Source organism: Hemitrygon akajei, chromosome 7, assembly GCF_048418815.1.
Source record: "Hemitrygon akajei chromosome 7, sHemAka1.3, whole genome shotgun sequence".
Classification (NCBI taxonomy): domain Eukaryota; kingdom Metazoa; phylum Chordata; class Chondrichthyes; order Myliobatiformes; family Dasyatidae; genus Hemitrygon; species Hemitrygon akajei.
This window is the reverse complement of record NC_133130.1, coordinates 32,902,877-32,925,948: the sequence shown is the minus strand read 5'-3', so window position 1 is coordinate 32,925,948 and position 23,072 is coordinate 32,902,877. Positions and strand designations below refer to the sequence as shown.

The following is a 23,072-nucleotide window of genomic DNA, read 5'->3' as shown; positions in this document are numbered from 1 at the left end:
AGTCTTATGTTTTTGTATCATATCTGGTGCCTATCATTGTGCCATTTAGATGTAACGTATAAATAGCCACCCTTAATGACTTGTTTTTAATTTAGATTATAGTACCCAATCTCCCCTTCATCGAGTTTCTGCCTCTTCCTCCTCTATACCCCTTGGCTCAATGTGAACCATGCAAGCTACATTTTCAACTTCCATTCTTAAGTTTCTTCAAGATATTTTTTGCCATTGTATGAACTGGCAATAGTTTCTTCTGGATCCTTGCTTTTGATTGCAGAACGTAATCACTACAACACAACATGAGTAATTTTCTTGGCTACACAGTGTTTTTTTGCTCATCTCCCCCCTACCATCTCTGTCCTCAGCTCCCATCTTACATTACATTGTTTTACAATGTGGTAACATCATTATTCTTACACCATCCCACTGCATGCAGTTTTATATTCACAGATAACAAGTCTTGATGTACCCAATTGTTCAGGGTTGGATCCTGTGAGACCTGCAATTCCATGTTTAGTAAAATGCACGGTTTGTTATTGCCTTCACACTTTCTTTTAAAGAAGGAAATTCTTGAATTTAGGGCATAAACATAAATTTTAGTTGTCAAAGGTATAGTAATTAAATCCGGAGTGGTATATTTAAATGGAAGTAGAGGTGTGCAGAGATGTCAAGACATGCAGAGTTTACTAAGAAGGACAAAGAAGAATGCCTATGGAGATTCCCTTCCAGATGCCAATTAGGATGCCGCTAATCACAACCTTCATAAAGCTGCTGAGTTTTCTCCATACTTACTTAAAGTAATCTTGTCATTTTTTAAAAAATTACTTTTCAAAATTAATTTGTATTTGTTACAATTTTGTGATTTCTAATCCATTTACTGACCAAGGAAGTGTCAACTTGGCTGAGTGCTGGCTATGGGATAGAAAGCATTGGTTCCCAGAATCATTCAGAGAGTGAATACACAATCAAACCTGCCACATCAGCAAAGTACTCATGATGTAGTTTAATGTAAGATAGTGTTCAAGAAAGCATAGGAATTTTCTCAGTGCCCGAGCCAACTCAACTTGCTCAGACAACACCAAAAATAGAAGTACTATCCTTTATCTAACTGAGTTCTGTGCAGCGTTGAGGTGGACTAACAGTGGTGACTGTTCAATCTATTGGCTATGAAACACTTTGGGATTTGCCAAGAAAATGTAAGGCAGCAATAATAACTGAGTGTTCTTTTCTTAAATAATTCTTTGCGTAATTGGGTCAACAGCTACCATGCAAAAGGCAAGCTGGAAGTTTTCAAAAATGACCAAACTATAGCAATGACTTCACACCAGCTGCCACTTGGCAGTGTGCATAATTTATTTGCATTTAGGACCATGAGAATTCTGCTGGGTAGTTTGCCAAATTCTGCTGCATGAGAATATGGACCCTGCAGTAAGTGCCAATAGATGAGGAATGTCTTGAGGCTGTAAGAGTCTGTTAAGTACTCATTTTTAAATACTGAAAACTTACTTTGCATACAAAGCTTTTAACGGTCCACCCTAAATAATTGCCACTGCATACCTTGACCTCTCAGTTGGCTGTTCTCGGAAATGGAGAAATTAATTGACAAGTAGGTAAGTGGAGACTAGATAGAATGCCTTGAAACTTAAGAGTATTGAAAGGCTCAAATTCCTTTCATTGATGCACTTAAAAAAGAAATTGTAGTGGTTATGCGTAAACAAAGCTTCCAATAAACAAATACCATTTCACTGAGTAATGGGCAAGTCTGCACTCCTTGCACAGGAGAGAAAGGAGCTACCAGCAGAATTAGGCTCTAATCATATAAGGAATTTTTATTTGTGACAGCCTTCATCTGCCCAACTCCACTTCATTATCAGTGCTTATCTTGATGGCAGATCTGAGGGAACCTTGGTAACTCCCTTCAAGGAGGCACAACCACTATATGAAACCAACAAAGTCATTACACAGCAATTTGTTCCCATGAAATAGCAAGAAAGAACTCATATTAAGAAAAGCAGTCAGTGCCTCTATCCAAAATAACGCTAGCAAAATTACCAACTGTTAAAACATCCCAGTTTTACTTTTTACCACATTGGGATAAATTAATGCAGTTGAACCCATATTAGGATGATATCCACATGATAGCGAGCATGAAAGAGCAAGTATGGACAAAGAACAGAGATATGCACACAAAGATCCACTTATCTTAATAGTAATGCTTCTCATTCCTATCGCTTTCATCCAGTACGGTGTTTCTCATTAAGATAAAGCAAAATTAAATTGTCAAATTGTTGCATTGGCTGTGTGTGTGAATAAATGCACAGATGGTTCATTTTTTTTAATATTATTTGGTGAATAGCTTTAGTAGAGTATGTTGGTTGGAGGGGTTGCAGTCAGGAGTTGGAATTGAAAAGTGTGGGCAGATTATGTATAACGGAGCTGTCCAGCAGTACAAATGGGATTAGACAGCAGTAGTTCATCTAACTGGTGGGCTTGGGAAGTAAAATAATAAGTTATCATTATCACTCAAATTTTATTCTGGGGCATGAGAATAAATCTGTTGCAGCAAGTTGACACAGTAAGAATTACCCCAACATTCAGAACTGTGTAATAAAATCTGAGCAGAGAGAGTAGGAAGCATTTTCTATTATTGAGAGAGATAAATGGCCAGTGGGGTTATCTGAAGTTGGAAAGATAATTAGTGAGAAGTATGCAGGCTGGATTTGCAGCATCCGTGGCATGAGTACATAGGTACAAGGGAGAAGGAATGCTGATTAGCATCTGTAATCCTCCTGTAACAGCTGTAATCACCAATCATGCAGGCTAAGTACAAATGAGAGAACAGGCAGTTTTGACCAATAATGTGAAAATAAGTTGTCAACAAAAGTTAAGTTCTGCAAGGGCTGATTTCAGCAAGAGCACAGAAAGAACACAATCAATATAGTCTATCCTTACATACATTGTTGCTTTAAAAGCTAATCTTAGTCTGGGTTCTCCAGGAACCCAGGACTTTCTCCTTACACCGAAGGCATATGTACATGTGCTCACATGCTCAGTGCAAGAATTTGATAACAATAATGTTAGCTGATGCACAGAATAAGAAAATCAGCTCAGATTTTGCCCTGTCAGGGATGTTTGTAGAGACAGATACATTATGGGCATTTAAGAAACTCTTTAAATAAAAAAAATGGAGGTCTATGTAGGAGGGAAGTGTTAGACGGAGTTTAGAGTACGTTAAAAAGTTGGGCAATATCATGGGCTGAAGAGCCTGTACTGTGCTGTAATGTTCTATGTGCATTGCTATGTGCATAAGGCCGGTGGGGTACAGGTACAATTAAAAATCCTGTAGCTACCTCACAGGCAGTAGGTTCACACAAAACATCAATTACACATGATGGTGAAGAAAATCTGCTGATCACCTGATGTCATTCCATCCAGAACTCAGAATAGTAAATCACAGGGAGAGCTGAGGGCTGGCTCTCTCAAGTTCATGCCCTTATTATTTCTAAAAGGAAGACTGGAAGGGTGGGAGGATGGGGTTGGTGGTGGACACCTGAGTCAGCATGGATAAGTTGGGCCAAAGCACAACTATTATTACGTTGCATATCTCTAAGGCTCTATGATTATACATTATAGGAGTACCAGGGATAACCACAGATAAGAAGGGTGTAATAACCTCATCTCTGGCTACCAACCCTTCTAAGTAATGTAAATTGTGAACTTGGCCAAACACCAAGACTGTCCTTCCTTCGTTATTTTTGGCCAGTGTGATTAAAGAACACGCATCTATTAGACAGCGCTGGGTTTCCTTTCTCTTCTTGAATGGCACTGCCTTCACTGGAGTTCCCCGCTATCAACTCCTGGTCATCACTGACCAGAGTTTCAACTAGGCTAACCGTATAAATACCTGGACTTCAGGAGGAGGTCATAGATGGGTTATTCTATGGCAAGTTGCTCACCTGCACAAATGTTAACAGCCGTCGACAATGCACAAGTCAGGGGTGTGACGGAATTCTCCAGAACTGCCTGGCTGAGTCTCAAAGAGTCTTGACACAACCAGGACAAAGCAACGCTATTCAATGACACTCCACCTGCTACTTTAAACATTTCTTCCCGCCTCCACCAGCACCCAACGACTGGAGCGTGTGTCATCAACAAAAAAAAACACTGCAGTTGCTCGCCTAGGCTGCTCTGACTGTAACTTCCAAAAACATGATGTTAACCACCAAAAAGGGCGAGATGATTCCCTTCCATATTCCATCCTGAATAGAAATAGTGAATATCGCCAGTCGAACATCATCACTGGATCTAAATCCTGCAGTTCCCTGCCCAACACTTTGGGAACACTTTCATCTGAGAGACTGCAATGGTTCAAAAAGGCTGTTCACCACAACCTTCTCCAGGGAAAATAAGTGATGGTAATAAAAATGTTCTAGTTATGCTTCGATACCACTCCCCACCAAAAAAGAATAAAAAATATTGACTGTGGGAACAACACATTCCACTCCCACTACCTCACAACCACAACCCCCCCCCCCCCAACCCTGCCCACTCTTAGGAGTATTAAAGATATAATTTTATTTAAGTGACTTACAAACTTTTTGAATTAAAATTATTCACACATATGCCACAAACTCGAAATATCAGTCGATTGTAGAGCCTGCTTCGTCAGAAGAGTTAGATCCAGCTGTGGGTCTTACTTTGGCCATCTTGTTAGGACAGCTAATGTAATGTGTGTAATTTTACTGCTTTTTACTTTTAACGTGAACTTTCTAACTAAGTCAACTTACTGTTTCCCTGTAATCTTTGTTGCCTCTCCAAAAATGTTGGTTGAGCAGACCAGGCAGTAACTGCTGATTTTTTTTGCCACTCCTTGGCACAACATATGGCTGCTAAGATAACAAAAAAAAAACACTCAAATACAGCTTGCTCTGGTGTAACAGTGTGAAGCATTATTGAGAGCTTCCATCACAAGTACATTGCTACGTCAAAATTACAGCGGCTTACTAGAAGAACCACCAGGACACCTCTTGATTTAATTACCTTGCAATAGCTTCAACCAAAATCAGAAAGTTCAATAAAGATCAAGAAGCATTTTATCAAAGCCAAATCTTTTTGAAAGAGTTGAAACAACTAGAACTCTATTTTCATTAGCTTTTGCGCATTCTCTTTATGTAATAATCTGTATATTTCAATAAATTGAAGCATTTGAAGTTCTCCCTATTGGACTATATCATCCTGCCAAGGATGCCCTTACCTTCACTTGACTTCTCCGAGTAATCGTGATCTGGTACAGCAGTATCAGTGATCAGGGTGAGATCACGAGGTGTCAAAGTCACCCAACCTGCCAATCCATTGTCACCATCAGAGGAATACTCCAACTCGCACTCTGTCTCAAAATCACAGTAGAACTCTGAAATGACAGAATATTTACACATGCATCATTGTACAGGGCAAAATAACACTGCAAATAGGAATTTTCAAAAACAGAAGAACATCAGCAAAGACTTTTTACAGTAACAGTGAAGATGCTTATTGTTTTTTGACAACAGCCTCACCTTTAATACCATAATTCCAAGTAAACTCATCTCCCAACTCCTAGACAAGGGACTCAACACCTTCCTTTGCAACTGGACCCTGGACTTCTCAACCTACAGATCGTAATCAGTAAAGATAGACAGCAACACCTCCATCATTATTATTCTCAACAATGATGCCCAACAAGGCCACACCCTCAGCCCCCTACCCATGAACGCTTGGCCAGATTTTACTCTGACTCCATCTATAGGTTTGCAGATGCCATCACCATAGTAAGCCCTATGGCAAATGACAATGAGTTGAAGTTCAGGAAGAAATAAAGAACTAAGTGACATGCTGTCATCAATGTGATTGGACCAGAACAGGCTATAGATGATGTCCCCTCCTAAGAACTTGAAGCTCTCCACTACCCTTCATCCTCCCCCCACTTCTCAGTATCTCACCTCTCTTGAACCGTCAGTTCAATGGCCTCCTCTGATCCTGACTCCAGTTCCAATCCCTACCACATCTTCAGCATCCTCCCTAAAATGGCCTTTTCAGAGGCAGGGCAGCTTGATCTCAGTAGAGGTCTCATATTTGTATCATTGTATTCATATATCAATGAGTTCCATGCCTACCATATCACTGAGCACTTCATTCGTCATCTCCACTTCTGCACCTATTTTGTTGGCAAGGATTCCCTACCACTGATGACCCAGACACCCGCCTCAATTCTCATTCCTCCTCTTGGGCACCTTCTCTGTATTTTGTCTCTTTGACCCCTCTGAACCTTTTAATTTCAAAATACCAACAGGACATCAAATAACTTGACTACTCTACTCTTCTTGACTTCTCCACTCTCCTCACCCATCCAATTCAGTCTCGAAACTAACTGCACTCCACTCTCTCCATACCAATCCCAACCACTGTTCCCATCTACAAGCGAAAAGGGCAGATCTTCTGTCCAAGATTCACAAGTCAGACTGCCCTGAAAGACAGGCCCATTGTTTTTGCCTGCTACTGGCTTACTGAGCCCTCCCAACCAAACTCCCAAGTGGGACCTTGTCAAAGGCCTTAGACCACATCCACTGCCTTTCGTTCATCAGCTTTCCTGCTAACTTCCTTCAAAAAACTCTATGAGATTGGTTAAACTCCCCCTATATATGATGCTTAATTCGCTGAGTTCTTCCTACTTTACGTGTGTTGCTCCAGATTCCAGCATTTGCAGTCTGCAAACTCACTCATTATACTTTCTACATTCACATCCAAGATGATAATGTACATCACAAACAAGAGTCCAAACAATGATCCATGTAGGACATCAGTTAATCAGTTAAACCTTCTTCCAGAAAGCACCTTCTGCTTCTTATCAATATCAAAAAAAAAACCTGAATCCAATCAGTCAGTTCCCATTGGATCCCACAGACCTCAATATTTTGGATCATCATACGATGTGGCACCTTGACCACATCTGCTGCTCTGCCTTCATCGAACCCATTTGTAACTTCCTCAAAAATATCAATCAAATTAGTGAGACTGGGGGTTTGCCCACACCAAACCATGCTGACTATCTGTGAGCAGTAAATGCCTTTCTAAATCTGCATAAATCCAGCTGTTTAGAATTTTCTCCAATGATTTTCGTATTGCTGACATAAAATTTACTGGCCTGTTGTTACCTGGCTTATCCTTACTGGACTTCTTAAATAAAAGAACAACTTTACCCTTGTGTGTTATATGTCTAACTGTCCTCTGGACTGTAACAATATCGTTAGAAAGTTTGAGAGACTAGACAATAGACAGTAGGTGCAGGAGTAGGCCATTCGGCCCTTCTTGCCAGCACCGCCATTCACTGTGATCATGGCTGATCATACACAATCAGTACCCTGTTCCTGCCCTCTCCCCATATCCCTTGACCCCACTATCTATAAGATCTCTATCTAACTCTCTCTTGAATGCATCCAGAGACTTGGCCTCCATTGCCTTCTGGGGCAGAGCATTCCACATATCCACCACTCTCTGGGTGAAAAAGTTTTTCCGCATCTCTGTTCTAAATGACCTACCCCTTATTCTTAAACTGTGGCCTCTAGTTCTGGACTCACCCATCAGCGGGAACATGCTTCCTGCCTCCAGCGTGTCCAATCCCTTAATAATCTTATATGTTTCAATCAGATCCCCTCTCATCCTTCTAAATTCCAGTGTATACAAGTCCAGTTGCTCCAATCTTTCAACATATGACAGTCCCGCCATTCCGGGAATTAACCTTGTGAACCTACGCTGTACTCCCTCAATAGCAAGAATGTCCTTCCTCAAATTTGGAGACCAAAACTGCACACAATACTCCAGGTGGGGTCTCACCAGGGCCCTGTACAGCTGCAGAAGGACCTCTTTACTCCTATACTCAATTCCTCTTGTTATAAAGGCCAGCATGCCATTAGCTTTCTTCACTGCCTGCTGTACCTGCATGCTTGCTTTCATTGACTGACGTACAAGAACACCTAGATCTCATTGTACTTCCCCTTTTCCTAACTTGACTCCATTTAGATAGTAATCTGCCTTCCTGTTCTTGCCACCAAAGTGGACAACCTCACATTTATACACATTAAACTGCATCAGCCATACATTTGCCCACTCACCCAACCTATCCAAGTCACCCTGCATTCTCATAAAATCCTCCTGACATTTCACACTGCCACCCAGCTTTGTGTCATCAGCAAATTTGCTAATGTTACTTTTAATCCCTTCATCTAAATCATTAATGTATATTGTAAACAGCTGTGGTCCCAGCACCGAACCTTGCTGTACCCCACTGGTCACAGCCTGACGTTCCGAAAGGGACCCGGTAATCACTACTCTTTGTTTCCTGTCAGCAAGCCAATTTTCAATCCATGTCAGTACTCTGCCCCCAGTACCATGTGCCCTAATTTTGCCCAGTAATCTCCTATGTGGGACTTTATCAAAAGCTTTCTGGAAGTCCAGGTACACTACATCCACTGGCTCTCCCTTGTCCATTTTCATAGTTACATCCTCAAAAAACTCCAGAAGATTAGTCAAGCATGATTTTCCCTTCATAAATCCATGCTGACTCAGACTGATCCTTCTACTGCTATCCAAATGTGTTGTAATTTCTTCTTTTATAATTGACTCCAGCATCTTTCCCACCACTGACGTCAGGCTAACTGGTCTATAATTCCCTGTTTTCTCTCTCCCTCCTTTCTTGAAAAGTGGGACAACATTAGCCACCCTCCAATCAGCAGGAACAGTTCCTGAATCTATAGAACATTGGAAAATGATTACCAATGCATTCACAATTTCTAGAGCCACCTCTTTAAGTACCCTGCGATGCAGACCATCAGGTCCCGGGGACTTATCAGCCTTCAGACTCAACAGTCTATCCAACACCGTTTCTTGCCTAATATAAATTTCCTTCAGTTCATCCTTTACCCTAGTTCGTTTGGCCACTATTACATCTGGGAGATTGTTTGTGTCTTCCCTAGTGAAGACAGATCCAAAGTACCTGTTCAACTCATCTGTCATTTCCTTATTCCCCATAATAAATTCACCCGTTTCTGTCTTCAATGGCCCAATTTTGGTCTTAACTATTTTTTTGCTATTCACATGCCTAAAGAAGCTTTTACTATCCTCCTTTATATTCTTGGCTAGTTTACCTTCGTACCTCATTTTTTCTTGGCGTATTGCCTTTTTTGTTATCTTCTGTTGCTCTTTAAAAGCTTCCCAGTCCTCCGGTTTCCCGCTCATCTTTGCTATGTTATACTTCTTCTCTTTTATTTTACTTTACTTCCCTTGTCAGCCACGGCCGCCCCTTACTCCCCTTAGGATCTTTCTTCCTCTTTGGAATGAACCGATCCTGCACCTTCTGCATTATTCCCAGAAATACCTGCCATTGTTGTTCCACTGTCTTCCCTGCTAGGGTATAGTTCCATTGTTCCATTGACTACTTAGTGAAGACACTGTGAATAAATTGCTCACACCTTGTTTGAGTTTTCTTTTATCTCGTACATCTTATCTATACACGCCAAAGATTGCTTCTTCTGAGGTTCACATCTGACTGACTTCACAAGTTTTTACACTGGGGACAAAGAATTGATGGTGAAGGATGATAGCAAGCAAAAGTGACAAAGTTGTCAATGGCATTGAGTGATTGCACTGAGAGGCTGAGTCCAACAAGCTTACAGATGATCTCAGTGAACCATGCACTGCTTTCTCAAACGCAAGGAGCTAACTCAGACAAGGAATGTGCAGTTTATTCAATTTTTTCCACAAATTTAATTTTCTACACCTATTATTGCAATCCAAAGATGAACAATGCTTAAGGGGGTGACAGTCTTAATGTTTAGTATTTACTAGACTAATATCTAGAATAGGAGATTTGTCTTATGACGGTAGGTGGACTGGTGGATTTGTACTTGCTGTAGTTAAAAGAGTGAAGGGCAAATCAACTGAAACATATAAGATTTTGAAGGTTTTGACAAAGTGATCCCTCTTCTGGGAGAATCTGGAACTAGGGTTATTGTTTAGATATAGAGATTTGTCAAATTAAGACAGAGATCATGCATTTTTTTCACTATCAGAGGATCGTGAGTCTTTTGGACTCTCTTCCTCAAAGATAGCAGAGACTTGTGCAACCCCTGTGTAGCGCTTGTTTTATCTTGTATGACTGATGGCTGCATTCTTATGAGAAAATTAAATTACATAGTACTACACTAGGTGCTAGTAGGTCATTAGAAGCTCTAGGTATCAAAAGGAGGGAGTGAATAGAAGACACACACTTTCAAAATTCCAACATTCTGTCCAGGTTCCAAATCTCTATCAAATAAAAACCAAATTCCTTTTTAGTTAGAATCAGTCAGATTCATTAGAATAAATTTTATTACTTCAATTTCTCTAATTAATTAGATCTAGTGATATTCCCTATTTAAAGGCATACAGACGGACCTTTCCTTTTTATTTATCCCTAGTTAATTAGAAACTAATTGAATTGCTATTCTTAAGTATTACGGTTAACTTCAGTTCCAGTCAGTATGACTACAAATTCAAATTCACAAATATAAATATAGAGCTTAACTCCTTTCACGATAATGCTCCAACATCACAACTTTTAAAGTAGATCTCATTCAGTCCCTTATCAAAGTCTTGGCAAAAATGATCAATTCTTCCAGAAAATCTAATTGAGATCCTTCAAATGAGAAATAAACTTATACATCCAACCATGTTAAATCCTCTACATCACGAAACATTTCATTCCTGCGCTGGTTCTTTGATGTTAGGTGGCTCACCATCTTGTTTCTTGGTTCGTTGGATGGAATAGTGGATCATCTGCGGAAAGTCGATTCACAATACTTACAACAGAAAAGCCTGACCAAATACCTTGGTGTGATTAAACAGAATGAATTCCTGGTTACCTGGGAAAGATCTTGGACAGTCATCTCTACAGCTGCTGCTTGTTATATTTCTACACTATTCTTGGTTGGTGCGACTGTAACAAAACCCAATTTCCCTCGGAATCAATAAAGTATGTCTGTCTGTCTGTTATAGCCGTAGCTTCAATAAATCTTTATCGATATCATCTCTCCTCCAAGGGTTTCACCCTGAGGTTTTCAAGTAAGTAGGGTAGAGATGCTCATTACTAATTCCAGTTTGAATGATGTCAGTTCATATCTTTAGTTTCTTATAGTCCTGACGAAGGGTCTCGGCCTGAAACGTCAACGGTGCTTCTCCTTATAGATGCTGCCTGGCCTGCTGTGTTCCACCAGCATTTTGTGTGTGTTGTTTGAATTTCCAGCATCTGCAGGTTTCCCCGTGTTTGTTTCTTATAGTTTGCTGTGTTTCACTCAGTTGTTCGTGTCTACGTCAGCCACGCCTCGTTCTCAACTAGCTTGTATTTGCTCAAGTTCTCTTTTTTATTTCAGTAAACCTTGCTTTCATCACTCCACAGGAGAAGCTTTCAAACATTACATCTTTGGGTTTAATTTACCTGGGTTACACCCTCCCCCTTTGAATTTATGCAATTGGCTTTGCATATGACTACAGGTTGCACTGTAATGCTCCCATGTGCACTTCACAACTGTCTTGGCTTTTTGGTTAGGTGTAGGTATAGCCAAAGCATATATATATATATATATATATTACTAACACATCCTTTGTGTTACTCTGATTGAGTTCATGCAGACCAGCTGCAAAGGTCAAAGAGTTACAATATTCACTAACAGAGCAGCTTTCTCAGGCAAGGTCTTTCTTCTTATGCATCGACCGCATGTTTTAACCTTGCGTTCCACATCAGTGGCCATCTTGGGCCAACAGAACTGGCTTCTGACTAAATCCAGGGTACAATCAATTCCAATGCGACCAAAGTTATCACGAAGACTCTTATGTACATCAGATTGAAACTTTTCAGGTAAGACAAGCTGGCATATTGTTTTATCTCTAGCTAATCTTTTCCTGTGGAGAATTAGATCTTTTAGCTCTAGACTATCCCATACTCTGAAAAGATAAGCTAACTTGGAGTCTGCAATCTCAGCATCAAAGAGATGAGAAATGACTGGTAATCTCCCACACTAATTTTCTTGTGCATAACTGTCTAGTATAGCACTTGAATGCCTCATTAAGAATCTAACAAATGCAACACCAACATCTGCAGCATGTTCTGTATGTTGGATAAGACAACGCTCACATACAGTTTGCACAATGTCAGCGCTAACTTCCTCCACATCACCTGAGTTCACTAGACGATGACTTTCAGTATAGTCCAAGATGTGCTCTCGCTCTTTTGGTGTTTTTTTTCACTGTACAAGACCCTGGAGCTTCTGGGACATGCCTTGCCAACATCAGTCCCCATTTGACCAATAACAGGAACTGCTTCTAGTTTAAAATGAGGCTTAGGTGTACCAGGACGTGACTCCCACTCCATCCGTCTCTTGTCAAGCTGTCTTTACTTTTCTGCCACTATTGCTGGATTGAGTTCATAGCAGCAAGAGCTGGTTATGTGCCCATCTTCATCACATTTAAAACAGAACCAAGGTTTTGATTTTACACTTGGCTCTTTCTTAGTGCTTGTGGACTCTTGTTTATCTTTTGTGTCATCCTTAACGTTTAGTGGTTTATCATTTAGAGATTGCTTTTATCTCCTGCTGTATTGTATCCTGACTTTGAAGCTTAGTGATTTGTTTAGCCAGTTGAGAAGTAACTGAAGTTAGCTGCCGACATCATCTTCTTTGCAGGCACCTGCGGTCTGAGACTGTATAAAGGCACGTTGTTTGACTGTTCCTAAATGATGTTTCATGCGTGCGGTTCTGGAATGCTTGTCTTCCTTAGTGCACAGAAATGTCAATAGTTCAGTAAACGATGGCAGGTTTTGTTTTTTTTCTCTTCCAGTTACAGGTCTAAGATTGGGGAGTGGTCCCAATGTTCCCTGCAAAACTGCTTTAAGAGATGTTTGTTAATCTCAGATTCAGCAACTCCTCCTCACTTTACAGTCAGTGTCAATGCTATCTCCAGCTGCTGTACATAGGCAGTTGATTTTTCACCAGTACCATGTTCATGAATTTGGCGAATAATTCATCACCATCTTCCACGGTGGCAAAAGCTGAATCGAGGAATTGTACATAAATAGTGTGGGTGAAGCTCCAAAGCTTATTGACTTGATGATGTCAGAAGCTTGTGGAAGAATGCTTTCACATATTTTCTGTGTTCTATGAAGATCAGACACACTTGGGTCTTGCAAGAGCAGTTCAACACTGGCACACTAAGTCTCACAATCCACCTCATTAGGTGGACGAGGGGCTCTACTGGAAAAAGTTTGGAGCCTCACTGGTGGACTGCCATGAATCATTACGACACACAACGTACTCGACTACAACTCTTTGAGTATCAAAAGGGTTTAGATAACTGGGAGCAAGGGATGGCTTCACTGCAACGTGGTTAGTTTGCATTACAGGGACAGAGTTATTCTGCATAGCAGCTAGAGCTGTTTCTGACTAGTTAGTATCAGAGCAGTCAATTTTGAAATGAGCAGTTGTGGTCTTGCTACACACATCTTCAGCGGTTTCAACGGTGACAGTTTCTTTACTCTTAATAGTAATTTTTTCACTGATCTGTGATAGCATCTCTCTCAATATTTTATCATAATGTTTCCCACTGCACTTTGCTATGGTCTTCAACTCATCGAAGTCAGCTTGAGTGGTGGTCTCTTCCAACTTTCACTTGAAATATTTGTAAAGCAGAGATAGACAGATTCTTCGTAAACAAGGAAGTAGAGTGGTACCATTGGTAGATGGGAATGCAGAGTTGAAGTAACAATCAGATCATTCATGAAATTATAAGAGAGGGTTGGAGCTTTACTTAATGTATTTTATATATTATTCATACCTGCTATTATAAATACTACATCAGTGACTCCCGGAAGAATCAACATCTCCACTTCTTGTTTTTGAGAAGTTCTAATTACATTCTTTCAGATTGCTTTTCAAATTTATACATGATATGTCAATGAAAATCTTTGGATGTATTTACATGACAATGAAAGGAATCTGCTTTTATCCATGACAGCCAGAAAACTTCACAGAAATTACAAACTGCATGAACATGTTCAAAACAACTGGAGCAAGAAGGGATTTAATAAAATAAAATTGCCAGAGTGATCATGACAGCAGTTGATCTCCTTGCTGAGGAAGGCAAATTTCAAAGTGTAGCCTTGTGGCGACCCACTTCCTAGCGCACTCGAACCGGCTCACAAATAGCCAGCGCGCCGGCACAAAGGCCAGTCCCAAAAGGGTGCCAAGTCTGCTTTACCAGCAAGGGGAAAAGCCCGCGCGGGACTGTGAATACGTGCCCCATACAGCATCCGCGCGCGGGGAGGGCGGGATCAGGGAGGCTTTAAAGCGAGGCCGCGAAGTTCGAATGAAATCTTTTTGTAACTGCAGTTCATCGACTCCGTGTCGTAATTTCAGCGCTGCGTGTAGCACACCGCTACAATTGGTGACCCCGAAAGCCCAAACGATATTTGAGCCGAAGATGACCGACGCCACATCTGTTCATGCAGTTTCGTTAAAACTGCCAAGCTTCTGGACGCTGCGACCTCACCTATGGTTCCAACAAGCAGAAGCCCAATTCCACATTCGGCAGATAACCTCAGATTCCACACGTTATTACTACGTGGTGAGCTCCCTCGACCAGGACACAGCGGCCCAGGTTGAGGAGTTCATACAGTCTCCCCCAGCGGACGGCAAATACACGAAATTCAAAGCCCTGCTCATAAGGACTTTCAGACTCTCACAGCGCGAGCGGGCTGCCCGCTTACTGCACCTAGATGGTTTGGGAGACAGAACGCCATTGGCTTTGATGAACGAGATGCTGTCCCTGGCCAGAGGACACAAGCCCTGCCTCATGTTTGAGCAGGCATTCCTGGAGCAGCTGCCCAAGGACATATGCCTGCTGCTGTCCGACGTGGATTTCAGCGACCCCCGGAAGGTGGCGGCCCGGGTGGACGTGCTGTGGAAAGCCAAGAAGGAGAGTGGGGCGTCTGTCGCACAGATCACCAGGCCACGCTCCCAGCAGCAAACCAGACCAGGCCCAGCTGCAGAGCCCGCTAACCCCAGAGGCAGGGGTGAGGAAACCAACGAACAATGGTGCTTCTACCACCAGCGGTGGGGCACAGAAGCCCGCTGCTGTCGCCCGCCCTGCAAGTTCCCGGGAAACGCCAGGGCCAGCTGCCACTGATGGCTACAGCGGCTGGCCATCGGGATAGCCTCCTGTATGTGTGGGACAAGCTGTCGGGATGCCGTTTTTTGGTCGACACCGGTGCCAAGATCAGCATCTTACTTCCGACGAGTTACGACACCTGCAACAGGGCACCGGTTCCCACCCTGAGGGCCACGAATGGCAGCACAGTAATGACCTATGGCACCCGTATGGTGCAGCTGCAGTTTGGCTCCAGCCGGTTCACGTGGGACTTCACACTGGCCGCCGTAGCCCAACCACTCCTGGGCGCGGATTTCTTGCGGGCTCACAGCCTACTGGTCGACCTGCCGTGGCAGAGACTGGTCCACGCCGAGACCTTTCAGACATTTTCCCTGGGTGAAGCCCAGTTGCCAGCCCCACACCTCGACTCCATCATGCTGTCCGACAACGACTTCACCAGAGTTCTGGCGGATTTCCCATCGGTTCTGGCACCACAGTTCACGGCAGCCATGCCCAGACACGGCGTACAGCACCACATCCCGACACAGGGACCACCCCTCCACGCCCCTGCTCAAAGGCTCCCCCCGGACAAGCTCCGACTGGTGAAGGAGGAGTTCAAGAGGATGGAGGAATTGGGGATCATACGGCGGTCCGACAGCCCATGGGCCTCCCCCCTGCACATGGTGCCCAAAGCGACAGGGGGCTGGAGACCATGCAACGACTACCACAGGCTGAACGAGGCTACAACACTGGACCGCTACCCTGTGCCGCACATTCAGGACTTTGCAGCTGATGCACCATCAATAACTCACTCTGAGACGTAAGAAGCGAGATATCGGCTTTTATTGACTGGAAGAATGAACAACACTACATCCTGGAGAATGAGGCCGGGCTCAGGCCTCAATCGCCTTTATACAGGGGTCTGTGGGAGGAGCCACAGGAGCAGTCCAGACAGGTATATGTAGTTCACCACAGCAGCAAACCTGCACGGCGCACGGATCTTCTCCAAGGTAGGCTTCGTCCGGGGATACCATCAAATCCCAATGCATCCTGATGACGTCCCCAAAACGGCACTCATCACCCCTTTCGGCCTTTTCGAGTTCCTCCACATGCTGTTCAGCCTGAAGAATGCCGCACAGATGTTTCAGCTGTTAATGGACACGGTGGGACACGACCTGGACTTTGCTTTCATCTATTTGGACGACATCCTCATAGCCAGCAGCGGTCGTCAGGAGCATCTGTCCCACCTCCGTCAACTCTACGCCCGACTGAGTGAATACGGCCTGACAATCAACCCGACCAAATGCCAGTTCGGGCTCGATACCATCGACTTCCTGGGCCACAGGATCACTACAGATGGGGCAACCCCTCTGCCCACTAAGGTAGACGCAGTCCGCCATTTCCCCCGACCCACCACAATCAAAGGCCTTCAGGAATTCGTGGGTATGGTAAATTTCTACCACCGCTTCCTCCCTTCAGCTGCCTGAATCATGTGCCCCCTGTTCGCCCTGATGTCGGGTCCGGGCAAGGACATTACCTGGGATGAGGAGTCCGCCGCCACTTTCATTAAAACGAAAGAAGCCTTGGCAAATGGTGTGATGCTAGTGCACCCCAGAATGGACGTCCCTACCGCCCTCACAGTGGACGCATCTAACATGGTAGTCGGTGGGGTGCTGGAACAACTCATCGAGGGTCGCTGGCAACCCCTGGCATTTTTCAGCAAACACCTGCGACCACCCGAGCTCAAATACAGTGCTTTCGACCGGGAACTGTTGGCGCGATACCTGGCAATCCGGCATTTCAGGTACTTCTTAGAAGGTAGGCCCTTCACCGCGTTCACGGACTACAAGCCGCTTACCTTTGCGTTCACGAAGGTGTCCGATGCCTGGTCGTCCCACCAGCAGCGACATCTGTCCTACATCTCCGAATACACGACGGATGTCCGGCACGTCTCGGGTAAGGACAATGTTGTGGCGGACGCACTCTCTCGCCCTAATGTTCATGCCCTTTCCCAAGGGGTAGACTTTGAGGCGCTGGCAGAGGCGCAGCAGGCAGATGAGGAGATCCCTAGTTACAGAACCGCAGTCTCCGGTTTGCAGCTCCAGGACCTCCCCGTAGGCCCAGGTGAGACCCTACTCTGTGATGTCACCACCGGCCAACCCCACCCCATCGTCCCGGCAGCCTGGTGGCAGCGAGTTTTTGACTCCATTCATAACTTAGCGCACCCCTCCATCAGGACAACCATCTGGATGGTCTCCAACAGGTTCGTTTGGCACGGACTCCGCAAGCAAGTCAGTGAATGGGCCAAAACGTGCATGCACTGCCAGACGGCCAAGGTGCAGTGACACACCAAAGCTCTGCTGCAACAGTTCCACCCCACCCACCGGCGTTTCGACCACATCCATGTGGATATCGTGGGCCCCCTGCCAGTGTCGCGAGGAGCGCGGCACCTCCTAACTATAGTAGACCGGTTCACAAGATGGCCAGAGGCAATCCCACTCACCGACACCACCTCCGAATCTTGCGCCCGGGCACTGATTGCCACCTGGGTATCCCGCTTTGGGGTACCGGACCACATTACCTCCAACAGAGGCGCCCAGTTCACCTCCAGCCTGTGGTCAGCTATGGCCAGCCTTTTGGGGACACAGCTGCACCACACAACTGCTTACCACCCACAGTCGAACGGACTGGTGGAGCGTTTCCACCGTCACTTGAAGTCGGCTCTCATGGCCCGCCTGAGAGGACCTAACTGGGTGGACGAGCTTCCCTGGGTCCTGCTCGGCATCCGCACGGCACCCAAAGAGGATCTGCATACCTCGTCGGCCGAGTAGGTGTACGGCGCCTGAGGTACACTCCCCGGGGAGTTCATACCAGCCCCAAGGGGGCACGAGGAAGAACTCGCAGCAGTCTTGGGCAGACTACGTGAGAGGCTCGGCAACCTGGCCCCCATACCCACTTCGCAGCATGGGCAGAACCCGACCTGCGTACCCAAAGACCTGCAGAACTGTAAGTTTGTGTTTGTACGAAGGGGCGGGCATCAGGCACTGCTACAGCGGCCCTACGAGGGGCTGTTTACGGTGATCAGGAACAACAGGTCCACGTTCGTGCTGGACATTGGGGGGAGAGAGGAGGTTTTCACGGTGGACCGACTCAAACCGGCCCATGTGGACGTGGCGCAACCGGTCGAGTTTCCGGCACCGCGGCTCAGAGGCCGACCTCCCAAACAGGGTCCGGCCCAGACTGTGGACATTAGGGGGTGTATCGCCGGTTCTGGGGGGGGGGGGGTTATGTAGCGACCCACTTCCTAGCGCACTCAAATCGGCTCACAAATAGCCAGCGCGCCGGCATAAAGGCCAGTCCCAAAAGGGCGCCAAGTCTGCTTCACCAACAAGGGGAAAAGCCCGCGCGGGACTGTGAATACGTGCCCCCTACAGCATCCGCGCCTAGGGAGGGCGGGATCAGGAAGGCTTTAAAGCGAGGCCACGAAGTTCGAATAAAATCTTTTTGTAACTGCAGTTCATCGACTCCGTGTCGTAATTTCAGCGCTGTGTGTAGCACACCACTACAGCCTCTTGATTTAAGGCTCCAGCAGCCTACACAAATGTATCATAAGATAGGCAATCCTGTAGGATGGACTGTCCCTATGAAGAGCTGTTAACTGTCAATGATAAAAGAAGGCATGTGGCGATGAACTACATTTAGAAATGACAAATGTTAGTTATGGGATATTGTTGAATTTACTAATGTAGCTGTCAATAACTTCGGTTATTTATTCAACCATAAAGTTCCAAACTTGATATTTATCCAAATTTGCTTCAATGCTGGATTTCTCACAAAAACATGGCAAAATTCTGGGATAAATAAAGCTCAGAGGTAAGAATTAGTTAATTTAAATTTTAGAAATTGAGCATGACATTTTTTTTTGAGATTTTAACTCTTTGATTATTTATTTTTATAAATTTTACAATGTACTAATGATCTTATTTTCCTTGAGAGCGGCTGCACAAGTTAACAGAATGGTAAAGAAGCATACAGCATGCTTGCATTGAGGAAATGAATTCAAGAATCAGGACAATATGTTCTGGTTTTATAAAAATCTGATAGCTTCCTATTTTAACTAAAACTACAACACGCCTTTGATAACATCTACAGCCAGGATCAGGCTGGAAGTCTGCATTATTTTGTTCCTACTTCCTACCAACAATGTGAGCTCACTATGTCAGAGAAGCTCTATCAAAGCATTGCTGTCTTTTGCTTGAGATGAACTCCAGGCTTTGTATTCTTGCTGGTGCTGTGTATTTTTCACTATCTGCAAACCTGAGGGTTCTAGTTTCACTCGATTTGTCTTCAGCTGTCAGAAATAATAATAATAAATAAAAAAGCAACAAGAATCGAGAACATGAGATGAAGAGTCTTTGGAACAGATCCAATTGGTTGAGGAAAAGTTTCAGTGCTGGGGCAAGTGAAGCTCAGTGATGTTACCTCCTTTGGTTCAGGAGCCTGATGGTTGAGGGGTAGTAATTGTTCCTGAACCTGTGGTGTGAGTCCTGACATTCCTTTACCTTCTTCCTGATAACAGCAGTGAGAAAAATGCATGTCCTGGGTGATGGGGGTCCCTGATGATGGATGCTGCTTTCCTGTGGCAGAGTTTTGTGTAGATGTGCTCAGTGGTGCAGAGGAATTTACCCATAATGGACTGGGCCGTATTCACTATTTTTTTGTAGGACTTTCCATTCAAGGTCATTGTTGTTTACACAACAGGCTGTGATGCAGCCAGTCAATATATTCTCCACCACACATCTATAGAAGTTTGTCAAAGTTTTAGATGTCACGCCAAATCTTCACAAACCCCTAAGGAAGTGGAGGTACTGCCATGCTTTCTTCGCAATTGCACTTAACTGCTGGGTCCTGGGCAGGTCCCCGAAATGATAACTCCACGGAATTTAAAGTTGCTGACCCTCTCCAAATCTGATCCTCTGATGAGGATTGGCTCATGGACCTCTGGTTTCCTTCTCCTGAAATCAATAATCAGCTCCTGGTCTTGCTGACATTGAATAAAAGATTGTTGTTACGGCACCACTCAGCCAGATTTTCAATCTCCCTCCTATATGCTGGTCTGTACCACTTTTGACTTAGCCAATGACAGTGATGTCGTCAGCAAACTTGAATATGGCACTGTAGCGGTGCTTCGCCACAGTCGTAAGCGTAAAGGGAGTAAAGCAGAGGGCAAAGCACACAATAATTAAATGCAATACTAAACTAATTCCTTCTGCCTTCTCCCCCCACCCCCCAGACTGGTGTGGCTACTATGTCAGAATGCTGTTCACTGACGTCAGTTCTGCTTTCAGTATCATTCCCCAGAAACTGGAGGGAAAACTGGAGGGAAAACTGTTCATGTTGGGTTTCAACATTCCTTGGCCATCCTAACAAAGAGACCACAGGCAGTCCATACTGGCAGCAACACCACAGGCTCTATCACTCTGAGCCCCGGCACCTACCATGGCTGCATGTTCAGCCTGTTTCTATTCACACTGCTAATGCACAACCGTATTGCCAAATCTGTTCTAAACACTCTGTCAAAGTTTGCTGACAACGCAACAGTGGTTGGTCTCATCAGGAACAATGGTGAAACAGCATCGAGGGAGGAGGTAGAGCAGCTTGTGGACTGGTGTAAACACAACAACCTGAGACTCATCCCCCATTATAGCACATGCCCTCGAAGCCAGGCAGCATCCCGGTAAAACTCTTCTAAAACTTGGCATCTTTCCTATAATGGGACAACCAGATTTGAATGCAATACTCAAGGTGTAGCCTTTTCATGGATAATATAGGAATAGTACTGACCCTGCATAAAGTTGCAATGATCAACCATGCTCCAGAGAATCCTTTTGCTGTGGCACGGTGAAATTAGACTAGTCTGGTATGCCACTGAATTAGGCGGCACATAGAAACTATGAGACAGGCTGTAAATTTGAATTCCCACGGGCTACTCTGGTTTCTAAGGGAAGGTAACACTAATGCAGTCATTAGTGGACGACAGACACCACTGCCTGATGTACAGCTCCTCTGGGAAACAGGATAAACTGTAATCAATCTCAACAGAGCAGCCCAGCGGAACCAAAGACCCTAACAGAATGAGAGTAAATTAATATTTTTAAGAATATCAGAGATAGAATATTTTTCTTTATTCCTCCTAGTTATTAATTCCTTGTTCAGCTACAAGAGACGCAATATACAGTATATATATGCATATATTATGAAAATACTTAGTTAATGGTGGCACTTTAGTGTCGTGGTTAGCACAGCGCTTTACAGTACAAATGACCCAGGTCCATTTCCTGCCGCTGCTGTGAAGGAGTTCGTATGTTCTCCCCGTGACCACGTGGTATTCCTTTAGTTGCTCTGGCATTCTCCCACATGCCAAACACATGCTGATTGGTAGGTTGATTGGTCATTGCAAATTGTTCCGTGATTACCGTTGGATTAAATCAGGAGATTGCTGGGTGGCATGGCTCAAAAAGCCGGAAGAGCCAGCTTTGCATTGTAGGCCAATAAATAAATAAATTAATTAATTAATTAAATAACAGAAGAGTAAATTACTGGACTCTGAGAGTGCATTGCTTGCAATCATATATCCTGTCTAGGTTTATAGATAAAGAATGACCACTTGACTGCAGATATCCAAGATTCATGGAACCAGTGTGGTTTTTGTTTTCAACAAATAGCTAGTAAGCCAGGGTCCGGCCATCACTCCACTCATCCGATGCAATTAATAAGTGGCATTCTTAATTTCTGTGCTCAGACATCATTAGTGTTGATGAGATGAGCTGTCAGTGCTAATTGGGCTCTTTATTGGCAGCTTGACAATTAGAAGGTCAAGGTATCAGGAGGATCAGCTGCTGTTTGAAAGTGTGCACACACAGCCATCCTTGTCTGCATCATGATGACCAAGACTGAAATGATCTGCCTTCCAAAATAGTGGGTAATGTGGGTTAAACACCTTCCTTTTCATCCTCCTGATAAGTTCCTCTCCAGAGGACCTTTTGTAGATGAGAAACAATATTTGGGCTAGTTTTGAGAGAAAGGCATTAATGATAACCCCATCCTGCATGATTCCATTCTGGATTGGGATGGGGTCTATGGTGAACTTAAAGGTTACAACTGTGGTTCCGTGTGCCATCATCTAAACGGTGTTGTTACGTACCCGTGACACGTGACAGTGGTACCCTTGTCACGTGACTGGGGTTGAAGTTATACTGGACTTGAGGTAATGGTCTTGTGATGGTGGAGTGATGTCATTTTCCCGCCAGTAGAGGTCATGTGACAGGTTTTTTCTACAGGGTATAAAAGGAAGACCCACCCTGTCAGGTGGGGCAGTTCGTGGCGGAATTTGCCAAGATGACTTCATGTCACTGCGTGATTTAATGTGATGACGCAGTTTAGTTAAAAATGAAGTTCTATATAATGCCTAAAGTTTAAAAGGTCATTGCCAATGGTTTCTTTGCTGGTGGAGAGTGAAGAAAAGTTTGGAAGGTAAAAATCGAGGAGAACCGATTTTCGAAGGTGGAAAAGTTTGACCTTGTTTGATCCTCATTCGGAAGGATTTCGTTGACTATTCTCGCTGTTAATCCCTGGGTTGACCAGAAAGGATTGAGAATAGTGTGGGAAGAAAGGTCAGTACCTTTAAGCCGTTATATTTTATAAAATTCTTCGTGGGAAAGTTCGACGCCAGGGAATCGAAGGACATCGACGTGGAAGAGAACTTAAATCGCCTTAAAAAGTCTCTCCCTTTTAAAAGGACTGTGAGCTTTTGAACTTTCGGCATATCGCTCTAAAGAACTGTTTTCTTTTGCCATACCGTTTTAAAG

At 44.1% G+C, this 23,072-nt stretch overlaps 1 protein-coding gene across 1 annotated transcript in view; it reads right to left on the bottom strand.

Annotated features, from left to right (window-relative positions):
• The window catches only part of LOC140730332 (ALK tyrosine kinase receptor-like), a 1,251,709-nt gene that overhangs the window by 845,294 nt on the left and 383,343 nt on the right, over positions 1–23,072 (bottom strand). The window contains exon 3 of the mRNA XM_073050601.1: positions 5,252–5,407. Coding sequence (XP_072906702.1) covers positions 5,252–5,407 — 156 coding nt within the window. The remainder of the gene's footprint in view (positions 1–5,251; positions 5,408–23,072) is intronic.